This window comes from Centropristis striata, chromosome 3 (assembly GCF_030273125.1).
Source record: "Centropristis striata isolate RG_2023a ecotype Rhode Island chromosome 3, C.striata_1.0, whole genome shotgun sequence".
In the NCBI taxonomy this organism is placed as follows: Eukaryota; Metazoa; Chordata; class Actinopteri; order Perciformes; family Serranidae; genus Centropristis; species Centropristis striata.
The window spans coordinates 7,422,823-7,436,033 of NC_081519.1; the positions used below are offsets into that span (position 1 = coordinate 7,422,823).

Genomic DNA, 13,211 nt, shown 5'->3' on the forward strand with positions numbered 1-13,211 from the left:
GTATTTACTTAGTATATTGTGACTTACTAATTTATTCAAGTACTGTACTCAAGTACAATTGTGAAATATTCAATCAAGTATTTCCAGTTTCTATACTTTATATGTCTCTTCCACAACATCCCAGATGGAAATTTTGACTGTTAACTCCACTACATTTATTTGACAGCTTTGGATTTAATGATTTACTGAAATACTAAACTACCAAGAAGTATTTACAATTGTCTACACAATGTTAAAGAACTACAACCTTAAATGCTCAAGCGTGTAGGCCTCGTAGTTTATTAAAGATAAAAACAAAATAAAATATTTTTCTAATAATACAACACTTTGGAGCCATTCTACATAATACTCAGTGGTGGGGAAAGATCCCTTACTTAAGTTAAAGTACTAATGGCACACTGCGAAACAACTCCACTGCAAGTTAAAGTCTTGGACTTAAAACTTTATAAAGTACAAGTTTGAGGTATGTGTACTTTACTTGAGTTTTCCAGTTTGAGACAAATGTTGCACTTTTCTACTCCACTACATTTAGCTGACAGCTTTAGTTACTTTTCAGGTCAGGATTTAACATAAAAAAAACATGACCAATTTAAAGTGATTAGACATTTTGGTAACCTCATAACAGTATATTAAGTAGTTAAAATGAGCCCTATCTTTGCTAAATTTAAAACGCTGCTTACATAAATGTATTCATACAAATAATCTAATATTTTAGAACAAGTAAAGGTCAAAAGTAAAAGTACTTGTTATGCAGAATGGACCCACTCAGATTGTGTGCATTTATGTAAGCAGCGTTTTAATTTTTTCAAGGTGTGGCTCATTTTAACTACTTAATATAGCCTACTGTTATGATGTTTTAATTTCTTTATTTTTAAAGTAATTACTTTAAATTGATTGTGTTTTCATGTTAAATTTTGACCTGAAAAGTAACTAAAGCTGTCAGCTGATGCAGTGGAGTAAAAAGTACATTATTTGCCTCTTAATGTAGTGGAGTAGAAGTAAAAAGTTACATATCGTCACACTAGTCATTTTTTGTCAAAATTGTTTTTTTTTTTGCCTAAATCATCTCCTCATGACGCCGGGCACCTATGGTAAAACCGCCTACATCCTCAGTTGATCAGATCATGTGAATTTACCCCTTTAAGATAATGGCCTATGTTGATGTATTATGCCTAAGTCAAAATAAAATGTGACTTAGGCAATTTTTTGAACATGCCTTTGTGACTTAAGCAAGATATGGTAACACTTTATTTTGAAGGTGTCTACATAAGAGTGACATGAGCGTGTCATAAACATGACATGGGATGTGGCATGAACATTAATGACACTTTGAAGTAACATTAATGCTCATGATACTTGTCATGTCATGTTTCTGACAGGCTTGTGTGACTCTTATGTAGACACCTTCAAAATAAAGTGTTACCATATCTTGCTTGAGTCACAAAGGCATGTTCAACAAATTGCCTAAGACATTTATTTCTCTTAAATTACATAATTTACACACCGTGTTATTACTATGCCAATAGCCATTCTTTTTGAGTGAAATTATCAATAAATGTCATATGTTACACTTTTGGTGAAGTTTTTTGTGTTTCCTACAAAACTTGGAAAAATGAGTAAGGCGATTATTTTAACAGGGTGACGATATTGGGAAATACTCAAGGAAAGTAAACTGGCTCAAAATTGTACTTAAGTACAGTACTTGAGAGAATGTACTTACTTACATTCCACCACTGATAATACTTGATAGTTTAAGTACATTTTGTGGAAAATACCTTAGCAGATTTAGTGAAGTAACGTTTTTTAATCCAGGACTTTTACTGGTAACGGAGGGAATTGGATCCTTCCTCCCCGCTGCTCGGACCATCCGGACCGGCCGCGGCGCTGTTTGATCGGAGCTCCGCGGCTCGTGCAGGATCTCGTCGTCTGGTTCAACTGCAGCAGAGGTGTCCATTGAAAGTCGGAAGTTGGCTCCGATAGTTGGTAAAAACTTAACAAAATGGCAGAAGACAACAGTTATGAGTCAATGCTCTGTGTAAAGCCCGAGGTTCATGTTTACCGGATCCCGCCGCGGGCCTCTAACCGAGGATATCGGTAAGCTGAGCTCAGACGGTCGGAACCGTAGAAACGGACCAGTCCGCGAGACAAGTGTCCGCAAACAAGCTAATTTAACGGAAATACATCCATTTTCGGACAACCAGATGTTAAGATGTTACTGTTCTCTACCTCCATGTAAAGTTTAATCGACGGTTACAGCACGCACAGTCAGTAACTATAATATATCTATATAAAACAAACTTAATTAACCTAGCTGATTCATATGCTAGTGGCTGGATGAGCTAATAACTTCGGTTAGCATTTTCCAAACACAACCGCTGTAACTGTTCACTGCTGTCTGAAATGTGACACCTCCATCCACACACTTTTTCAACAAACGGTTCCTTTACTGCGATTAACACCAGCTGTCACTTGGAAAGTTAACTTAAGTCCTGAAAGATATGAGAAATGATGACATTGCTGAAAATTTGACACGGTTAAAATGGCAGGAGTAATACCTGTCCGATAATGGATGCAGGGATTTAGAGTTTATGCTAGCCTGTGACTAGCCAAGAATCCGTGAAGAGTCAGCACATTAGAGTTTGCGTTCAGTGTATTCATTGTGTGCTTTTTTTTGACGAAGTAATCGGGTTATATAAACACTATAGATAGATGGATAGATGTATAGATATTATCTTTAGTGTTTTTAGGAGATATTTTAATACCTAACTTTTGTTTTCACTGCATTCATTTTGTTTTAGTCAGATCGAGACACATTATAATGTGACGGATCGATGAAGAGTAGCATTATAATCAGTTTTTCACTGCTCAAAATTAGCCTGTTGTCTGTCTTTCTGCACAAATATTTGTCATGAAAGTTCATTCTTGACTTTTGGAAACAGTAGTTGGGCAAACACAAAAACTCAAGGTCCATTTACTAGCTTTTTTTCTGATGCTTTCAATTTTATCTCATGGTCCTCCTCCTTCCATTGGATTTGCTCAGATGTCATGAAGCAAACAGGAGAATGTGCTATACAGTTCAAAGCTCCTGAAAAAGTTGAAGAAGTTGATTTGTGCCATATTTTAACAGTTTTGATTGAAATTCTAAATTGTTTGGGTTTGATATTTTATAAATTCATGTTTGTTTTGTCTGCTGCAGGTTGAATATCATTTATGGAGGACTATGTTTTTTTTATTATAATACTTAAGATGTAGGCATATGAAGTCTTTTTTCTGCTCAGGGCCAAGTGATTTCTTCCACAGGTGTCATATTGTAGTCATATTTTCATTTGCGACAGTTCACTGAGTCATTATATTCAAAATAGGAAATAATTATACCTGTCCTTTTTAAATGATTGTTTTATCTTTTACTTGACAGCAGAACAAAACAGATCACTGCTGACACAACTGTCTCATGTTGATCTTCCTGAAAACATTTAATTTCACTTCCTCCTGCTATGAAAACCTGCAGCTGACTGTGTATAAACAGCCACTTTCATAGACGATGTGTGCTTCCTGTTTTTTTTAAGTGCTGCTGACTGGAAGCTGGATGAACCTGCATGGAGTGGCAGAATGAAAATCACTGCTAAAGGCAAGATGGCCTACATTAAGTTAGAGGACAGAAACACAGGTAAACCAACTTGCATCTCCCTGCAGCTAAATGTGATGTGTGCATATGATTCACCACACGTCTCTTAACTAATGTCACCAAGATAAACTGCTTTCCAGTTAACTCTTTTACGCAACCTTTTACCTCTGTAAGTAATTGTGCAAGATAAGAACTGACTCATTAAATGTGTCACCTAACCTTCCATGAGCACAAGAGCATTAGAGTATTAAAAGTGAGCCATTTTAACTCACTAATTACTCAATTATCCCTGGAAAGACTCACTAATTATACACTTCCAGTCACATTTATCACAGAGAAAATATGTCTGTTTGTCAGAGGGATTAAGGCGCCTGTTTGGTGTAAATTTGTTGTTTACAGGAGAGTTGTTTGCCCAAGCTCCAGTCGAACAGTATCCAGGGTGTGTAGTTGAAGCAGTCACAGACTCCAGCAGGTATTTTGTGATCCGGATAGAAGATGGCAATGGTAAGACCCTGTTTTTACTTAAAAACCTCCTCGAATCACTGCAGGAATATGTATTTTTTATGTTTTGTCACATGATTCACAAGGTACTCTAATATGCTTTGTCTTTGCAATTGCTCTCACAAAGGACGCCATGCTTTTATCGGTCTGGGTTTTGCTGATCGTGGAGACTCATTTGACTTCAACGTAGCTTTACAAGACCATTTTAAGTAAGTTAGCTTCTCATACAACACATTTTAACTCACTGATCTCTGTGTATACATATAACATGAAAATGAGTGACCTGGGACATATTTATATGCGCATTTTGCTACATTTACATTAAAATGTTTAAAATGTGATGTGAAAATCACTCATACTTGCATATTTGCTCTGTGGGCAAACAATGGTACATAATTTGTCATTCATGCATGTAATTCATTTGTTTTCATTCTAAATGAGTGTAAAAGAGGTACACATACGCAACACTTTTTATGACGTTTTTTTGTTACAATACCTATAATACACACATTTTTCTTGTCTGTATCTTGCTGCTGAAATGACCCAGTTTGGCTCTAGAGTTATTTTAGTGCTAATTATTATACTTTCAAACTCTATTTCTACAGATGGGTGAAGCAAGAAGGTGAGCTCGCAAAACAGGAAGCTACTGAGAACACAGCACCGAAGCTGGACCTGAGCTTCAAAGAGGGACAGACGATCAAGATCAGCATCGGGGTGAGTCACTCAGCTCCAACATTACAGGACGTAAAGGAATTAAAGTATTTAATGAAACACTAAACAATGACAGATTCTATGATGAAAAGAGCCACTCATTAAACTATAAAGACATTCAGAAATTCTCATGGCTCTCATGTTCGTCACAGAACATCAAGAAGAAGGAGGCAGGTGGTGCCAAACCGCGGCCCATGGCTGGCGGCCTACTTCCACCTCCACCAGGTGTAAAAGTCGGAGGTGTCATACCACCTCCGGTTGCACAACAGACAGTGCCACCTGTACAGACTAACGCTGGTGATAACCATACTCTTATATCAAATCCATTTTTTAAAAACATCTTCACATGATTTAAACAGAATTCATGCTTTCAATAATTGTTTGTCTCCACCTCCAGCCTCTCTTTTAGACTTTGGGTCCCCCGGCCCCGCAGCCCCACCCAGCTCCGACTTGTGGGGGGATTTCACATCTGCAGGCTCCAAGTAAGTTTCTCGCAAAATGTCCCCTGTATTCTGTCTGTGTAGTAATCCACCTCGTCCATCTGTCACATTTGTGTTCTTTTCACCACGCGTTTGTTGACATGGACATGAATAACCAGTTTATGATCTGGTTTTTGAAATATCCCATCTGTTGTTCAAACATATCAAAAATATTTTTTCAGAAAACTGGATATGCCCATAAACATGAAATAAACTGGGATACTGTTGTGTGGAAACTTTACTTATATCAGTTATTGATGCTGCTGTCTATCTGGTGATGTGCTGGCAGCAATAGCTTCTTACTTCTGGAGCGAAGGACAAACAAATTTTGTCTTTTGGTAATTGAAAGACCAAAGTCTACAATACAACAAAGCTCCCCGTGCACAGCCAGTACTGGTGATCAGGTGCCGGTGGGTCGCAGGAACAGCTTTGGTGAAGATAAAGGATGAATACCACTGCACACTATAATTACTTTACTGTGATTTCACACACAATCAAAGTAAAGTAATGACGCAATGGTATTCACCCTTTATCTTCACCTGAACTCTGCAATCTATAAGCACTGCCCCTTGTCCTAAGTAGTGATAATGACTCTACTGGTGTGTAAGGGGTAGCGTAGCTCCTGTCAGGATTAGCATTAGCTCAGTATGTGATGCGTCCGTGTGTGTGGATGAGCTCAGAGCAGACAGCTATTGGCAACCAGAAGAGTAGAATTGAACAGTAACCTTGTCAAGTGGTAATAGATTAAAAAAGTGTTAATATTTGGTATCGCTCTCATCTGCCATGAGCGTTTTGTTTTTTATAAACATCACAGTGCCTCCGCAAATAGAAAGCAGTAATCAATAATCACTAGTATGTCAGGAATATGAATAAGATGATTTCTAAGTTGAATCAGAATCTTTTTTTTTGCCAAGTAAGTTTTCACATACAATGACTTTGTTGTGGTGTTGTGTGCAAAAGAACAAAGTATTAAATATAAAGGAAACAAGTACTTGAGTTGAGTAAAAAAACAGCAGCATATGTAGAAAATATGAATAGAAAAAGTCAACATACAATACTTTAAAAAAATCAAACCCTCAATATGTTCAATTCTTGATTAGCCCCATAAAAGGATTATTCATGTCCATGTAAACACACTCATTATTGTTTCTTTTTTAGTTGTTTCACTCCCATTATCATCACACTCTCATCCTCCACCCTCCCCCGTCTCCTCCACAGCTCCAGTAAAGATGCTGTCAAATCAGGATGGGTGCAGTTTAGTTGAGTGGTGAGGAAACATGCACACGCTCAGGTTCCATACATTCCTTGGACAGGATGATTGTGGCAAAGAGAAACTAAAAAAGAGAGGAACTGTTAGCAAACTGGCTCATTTGTTCTGGCTGCACTTGTTCTGTAAAGACACAAACTTCAGCCCGCTGACCAACACACTCCGATGGAACAAACAGTAAACATGTACAGATTTTTTACAATCGTATTCTTTTCTCACACTCTGTTAGGAAGTGGGATGTTTGATTTTAGAAGTCAGGTGACCACTAACCCGTCGTCGCTGGAGTGTCTGAAGACAAGTGAGCATGTTGATGGTCGAAGGGAAAGATTGACTCGTTACACTAACCAGATGAAAAACATCTATGCATCGCCTTAAATCAAATGTTCCCTGATTTTATCTCTAGTTTCCTTTCCTTGTCACTGTAAATCTGTCCAGAATCAGATTTGACTGTTCCTCGTCGTTACAACATCATAGAGTTATCTCATTACACCAGCACCACTCATCTCAAGGTTGTTTTTACATTTTTGGGAAAGTTAGTTTACCCATCGAAGTACCCGTGTTTTGTTTAGCTTTATACAATTATGTGTGTTTTTTGTTCCCTAGTTTTTGTTTTAGGGGATCTTGCAAAGCTATATTAATATTTGATGATTTAGTTTTACATTAAACCTCTTCAGCCTTCTTCAAAAAAATACCCAGACTGTTTTAATCATGGTGTCTGAAAATGTCATGATTTTTTTTTTCTTCTGTCATTCAAAGTTTGAACATGTTTCATTCACGTTTGTCTTCGTGTACGCCCTTCATATATACGTCTCTGCCTCTTGTGTTGTTGCTTTTAAAAAGTGTGCCTTTTACCAAATGGAAATGTCCTCAATCTTGTCGCTAATTTGCATTGAGTATTTGATTAAGTGCCTTTCTAAAAAGATCTCAAAGATCTGAAATGTAAATCTTTGTCTTCTTGTAAATAAACAATATATTTCATTCTTGTTTTGATTTTTATTTGTGAACTTGTCTGCTTGTGAATTCGTAGAAAGGTTATTTACAGGTGGAGTGTGTTCTCAGAGATTAGAGTATTAAACTTGTTTAAAGCATTTGGTATAACAATATATAAAGTTCTTTATAATAAAAGGAGAACATGGAGTTACCTTCTCAATGTTACCAGCAACATATTTTAACAAGATTGTTTTAATATCCAATAAATGTTTTTTTAATGAGGCCAATTGGAGTTAATTTCATAAACATTGTTTTCTTTCATTGTTCTGAACTTGATAATATATCCATGTATTGAACTGAACATCAAAGACTCTTCCTGCCTTCTATCTTTTACATATTTAAAACACTTTTTGTTTAAAATAACTGATTTATTAGATAGATTTTTAATATCACATTCAAAAAGCATCAAATGGTAGTTTTTTTAGTTAATGTATTACATTTTATTTTCACAGACAATAATCTAGACTAATGGAATACTATTAGGATTTGCAATACTACTACTACATTAACTGCAACTAATAACTTTTATTATTGATTAATCTGTCTTTTACTTTATTAATAATTTGTTGTGAAAAATGTCCATCATTGGTTGATGTCTTTAAACTTGTTTTTTTTTTCAGTCAAAAACCCAAAGATATTGAATTTAATATAAAAAAGCAGGAAATCTCCACATTTGAAGGACTGAAAACAGCATTTTCTGCAACTTTTGCATGAAAAATTACTTTTTTATTTTTTGATTAATGAATTATCAAAATAGTTGGTGATTATTTTACTGTTAATTTGTTAGTCAACTAAAGGTGTCAGCACTACTGTGGAATGATTTTGTGACATTAATGCAAATATAGATTTATATCACTGTTTACCAGATCAGATGTAATCATTTATTTAAACTGATCCTTTCTTTGGGTATTTTAATTGAGGAAAGAAATAAACCACTATTAAGAAGTACAAATGTGAAAATCCTAGGCCTACATGATGTAAAATTCTAAGGAAAAATGTTTTATTATAAAGTTAGTAATGTTATAGCCGAACATTTATAGCCATAACTGGTGCAAATATAAGCTACGGGAAGTCTGGGGTCCATGATGTTATTGGGAGCTTCATTGAAACTATTTCTGAATTATTAAAAACGAGTCATTAAGGTATAATTTCATTTTCTTTTCTTTTTTTTTCATTTTATTAATTCTTCTTTTCGAACCGGAAAAAAAAAAAAAAAAAAACTACAACAGCGTAGGCTAGATGCATATACATATTCATACACATACTCACATAGACACCATTAAACAGATAGATAGATAGATAGATAGATAGATAGATAGATAAATAAATATACTTTATTTATCCCAAGCTGGGAAATTACAGTGTAGCAGCAGCATTACACACATAGACAATGACAACACAATTAAATAAAAAGAACAACCTAGGCATACTTCAAGCAATAAAATATAAAAATACAATATAAACATATTAACATTTACACACATGATTTGGTTGTATCCTGACTTCAAGAGTTGGTGTGGCTCAGGGTATGTTTTTTTTTATATATCTTAAATTATTTGCATGAAAAAAAAAGTCTGGATTTGATAGGAAACGTTTGTACAGAGTTGATATTACAGGATGGCAGCCATGCTGAAAACAGCTCGCAGGCTGCTGCTGCTGAACTGGAAGTCCCTCCCCGGAAAAAGCATGGGGCAGATCTGGAGGAAGGCGACGCTACTGCCTGCTGCTGATGGTTCGTGTCTCACTGAGGAGGAGAGAAGTTTGAGCCTCTCAGATGTTACAGCCCGCTCAGGAGGATGGAGGGACGGCAGGATAACGACCACCACACCGATCTGTCGAGGTGAGACTACAAATCACACCGGAAGTGGATGTTTTCACCTCGGAGCTGCAACAGAACTATCACACTGAGGGTGAATATCGCTACAGAGAGCGTTTTATACGCAGCCTGTTGTTTCCATAGCAGTGTGTTTTGTGTGGTTAGTTACAGTCTCTGCTGCTGGGAAACAATTCAAAACCGGTTTATTTTTGCTCGGATGCTGCACAGTTTAACGTACACCCCCTCGTCCTCCCCCTCCTCCTCATCGTCCTCCAACTCAGACTTTTGAAAACTTGGGCGTGTCTTTTTGGATGCTTTTCCTTCATGTGTGTTAGGGGATGAAGAAGATTATATCTATAGTTTATGTTTCTATCAAAATACACAGTGGTGGAAGATTTATTTAGGCCCTAGATCTTAGATATAAAAAAACAAAACAAAACTAAAAGTAGAAACACAGAATTAAAAAAAAAAAAATCCTGCATTTAGACTCAAGTACCCTCTCAAAAGTAGCATCAAAATAATAGGGAAAGTAAAAGTAGTCGTTACGCAGAATGGCTCATTTAAAGATCATATAGGTATTATACTGTTATTTTATTATGCTTCATGCATTCATGTGTTTATTGTTGCAGTGGGTAATGCTGGTGCTAATTTTCAATAACGTTATACTGCCTGGTAGCTTCACCTATAATTATATACTTTAATGTACTTTACAATTCGTATTAATAATCGAAATCTGCAAAATGGCAAATAACAAAATATCTAAAGCTGTCAAATAAATGTAGTGGAGTGTAAAGTAATATTTCCCTCTGGAATGTGGTGGAGTAGTAATATAAATAGTATAAAGCAGGTTATGAAGAGGATTCCTGATGATTAATTTATGGCGACATCAGCTGGTTGTAAACATAAAAGCTGAAGTGAGAAGTTGGTGCTGCTCAGGTGTTGTTTGGTCTGTGGAAGATCAACAGGTGTGTGAGGTATCACATCCCACACTGTGAAATCAGTGACTTCTTCTACTAACAGGCCAGCTGGGGGCGCCACAGATATTGTGCCTTTAAAACTGATAGAACTAAAAGCTTCTGCATGGATTAGATGAACACTTGCTAGTCACACCCACATTATTTACTGTATACAGTCTTTGGTCACATCATATAAACAAATAATTTATATGATGTATCTGTAATCCATTATTGTCAATAAGATTCACCTATAAAACAAAAAACAAACATTCTTTTCTTATTCCCCAACATGTTTTTACTTTCTTGAAAGCAGACATGTCAGTGGGGGGCATTGTGTGTGTGTGTGTGTGTGTGTGTGTGCTGGGGGTCTGGTATTGACACAATGACCCTCTTGTCTGTAACTATGACAATGCAAACACCAGTAGTTCAGTGCAGACTCTCCTCAAGTTTAATGTTTGTCTCATAGTTTTACATTCACATGTCTACACACTCCTTTCTGTGGTAAACTTTTTGTTTTTATCATGAATTTATTGTTTTGAGAAGCGTTTAAAACCTCTGGGATTATTCTGATGTTTTGTTAAAATGATGCATGGGTAATTTTGCAACAATGTTTTAATAGTAGCGGAGAATGGGGTCAGCTGGAACACAACATTTCCTCCAATCAGAATGAATGAACAACATGGTAAAATCACATCAACACATTTTTTAGGACTGCAAATGAACTACTCTTTCCGTTACTAATTATTCTGCAGTATATTTTCACCATTACTCGTTTGGTCTGTAAAATGCCAGTCAAAAGCTAAACCCAGAATCTGAGGTGTTGTTCCCAGAAACAGACTTTGAGACTGAAGTTGTTTTGGTTTTTGTGTTGATTTTTAAGTCCAGCTAACCAAATCTGGTTCATCATTCAGCTGTCCCAGCACCCCAGATGACACCAACTCCTACAAACAGATTCATTCTTAAGTGGCTGGTACACATAATTTAAAGAACTTGCAATTCACCTATTTTTCCCTTTTTATTTATTTATTTTTTTACACAAACTCAGTAGTGGTCAAGACCTATTGTAGGAGTCACATGCAGCTTTTCATAGATAGATAGACAGTCAGACAGTCAGACAGACAGACAGATAGATAGATAGATAGATAGATAGATAGATAGATAGATAGATAGATAGATTATATATATTTATATATATATATATATATACATACAGTATATAATTTGACCCACCACCCCTGCTCTAAATGTTGTTTTTAATGTTCTATAGGCTATCCTTGCGACATAAAAACGATGTTTTCCATATGTTGAGTTTTTTACCCCTATATGGCTGTTAAAGTTTTATCGTGCTTGTCTTTGTTGTGCAGCTGAATAGCAGCGGTGGTGTGGAGGGTTGTGAATGTGAGCAGTGAGAGTGGAGGTGGAGGAGGTGTGAATCTTAAACCCTGTTAATCCTGCTGTCCTCAATCTCTGCCTGCCTGCACCGGAGGAGGAGGAGGAGGAGGAGGAGGTGGTGGTGAGCTGTCGCTCCTCAGCGACCAAACTTTGTCTGCTCCAGCAGCATCAACCACACGAGGCTCCAGGCTCGCAACTTTTCTTCTTTTTATCGCACCTGGAAAGCAAAAAAAGATCGACGGTTCAGTTTGTGAAGACGTCGTTATTTTCCCGCGCGGGGTTTAATCCAGATTGGTGCGCTGGAGGATTTTAAATATCTGCTGCTGCGATGAGCGCCGCAGAAACCCCAGACACCGACTCCAACAAGCTGGAGTCTGTGATCCAGGTGAGGTGACCGGGCCGTCCTCCACCTGCCGCCGCTCATTAACACCAGGCTGCTCTGTGGTGTGACAAATAAAGCTGCTCATGTCAGTGCATGTTTGTGTTCCTATTGTGGTTTCATTACGCAGCAGTTTTGGTCTTGTGGCACTTTTCACACATCACCAACCTTCAGATTATTGTTTATTGTGGCGGTATATGTATCTATGTTCTGTATTTTCTGTCTCATTTTTGTCTCTAAATGCAAAATCAAAGCATCAGGTGTGTGTGTTTTGTGCACCAGAGGCTGGAGGAGAGTGTTTTGTCTGAGGAGAAGAGGCTGACCGTGCGGGGCCCTTCACCAGATGCTCCCCCTACATGTCTGCCAGCACGAGTGAGAGAGATTGTCACAAAGAACCTCAACGATAGCTGTGAGTGGCTTCACTCTGCTCTCCTATTATGCCACATGTATGTTTTTGATTTTTATCTTTGCCTGATTGTTGCCTCTGTCTGCCCCCTCAGCAGCCGGGGCCATGTCCTCCGTCATGTCCCTTCAGGAGGAGAACCGGGTGCTGCAGGGAGAGCTGGCGAGGCTGGAGGACCTGCTGGCACACAGCAGGGCTGACCGAGACGAGCTCGCCATCAAGTATGGCGCAATAAGTGAGAGGGTAAGACACCAGGACAACTGATAGCAGAGTGGGCAGACAAGGAATAGTGAGAATCAGATGGGAGATATACAGTCATGGAAAAAATGACTAGACCATTGTTCCTCAATTTCTTGTTCATTTTAATGCCTGGTACAACTAAGGGTACATTTGTTGGGACAAATATAATAATAACAACAACAACAAAAAAATCTTATTCTTTTCTCTTCTTTTCTTCTTTAACATATAGCACTCCTTCAGCGATGACAGTTAGCTCTTAAAGTTATGTACTTACTTGATTCCTGTGGTCTATGTCTAGTACCATCAGGTTGAATGCACTTATTGTAATTCGCTTTGGACAAAAGCGTCTGCTAAATGACATGTAATGTAATGTAATCTGATAAGAGTTTAATTTAAGAGCTGATATCTAGACATTTTCCATGGTTTTCTTGATAATAACCAAAATCATTATC

At 37.3% G+C, this 13,211-nt stretch overlaps 2 protein-coding genes across 4 annotated transcripts in view; both read left to right on the forward strand.

Moving 5' to 3' along the window:
- The first annotated feature begins 1,932 nt into the window (after nt 1-1,932).
- necap2 (NECAP endocytosis associated 2) lies at nt 1,933-7,165 on the forward strand. 2 transcript variants are annotated; one of them, XM_059330306.1, is made up of 9 exons: nt 1,933-2,094; nt 3,567-3,667; nt 4,025-4,129; nt 4,254-4,335; nt 4,732-4,840; nt 4,990-5,134; nt 5,235-5,319; nt 6,535-6,583; nt 6,813-7,165. In XM_059330306.1, the coding sequence occupies exons 1-8, from the start codon at nt 2,000-2,002 to the stop codon at nt 6,578-6,580; spliced, it is 768 nt and encodes a 255-aa protein (XP_059186289.1). In that variant the 5' UTR covers nt 1,933-1,999; the 3' UTR covers nt 6,581-6,583; nt 6,813-7,165. The 2 variants fall into 2 exon arrangements, with proteins under 2 accessions (XP_059186289.1, XP_059186290.1); XM_059330307.1 differs by lacking the exon at nt 6,535-6,583 and having other exon boundaries at nt 1,934-2,094.
- A 1,779-nt stretch (nt 7,166-8,944) lies between these two features.
- Nucleotides 8,945-13,211, forward strand: part of LOC131968516 (rootletin-like) — a 33,203-nt gene continuing 28,936 nt past the window's right edge. The window contains exons 1-4 of one of the 2 annotated variants that reach the window (XM_059329433.1): nt 8,945-9,483; nt 11,904-12,122; nt 12,399-12,525; nt 12,617-12,762. In XM_059329433.1, the coding sequence (XP_059185416.1) occupies nt 12,066-12,122; nt 12,399-12,525; nt 12,617-12,762 (330 nt within the window). In that variant the 5' untranslated portion in view covers nt 8,945-9,483; nt 11,904-12,065. Of the gene's footprint in view, nt 9,484-11,879; nt 12,123-12,398; nt 12,526-12,616; nt 12,763-13,211 lie in introns of those variants that run through there. The other variant, XM_059329432.1, reaches the window with a different exon arrangement.

Excerpts from the sequence above, each read along its gene's own strand:
- necap2 (XM_059330306.1), top strand. The coding sequence starts at position 2,000 with ATGGCAGAAGACAACAGTTATGAGTCAATGCTCTGTGTAAAGCCCGAG. Across the intron at positions 2,095-3,566 it reads GCCTCTAACCGAGGATATCG|TGCTGCTGACTGGAAGCTGG; the intron begins GTAAGCTGAGCT and ends GTTTTTTTTAAG. Across the intron at positions 4,130-4,253 it reads CCGGATAGAAGATGGCAATG|GACGCCATGCTTTTATCGGT; the intron begins GTAAGACCCTGT and ends GCTCTCACAAAG.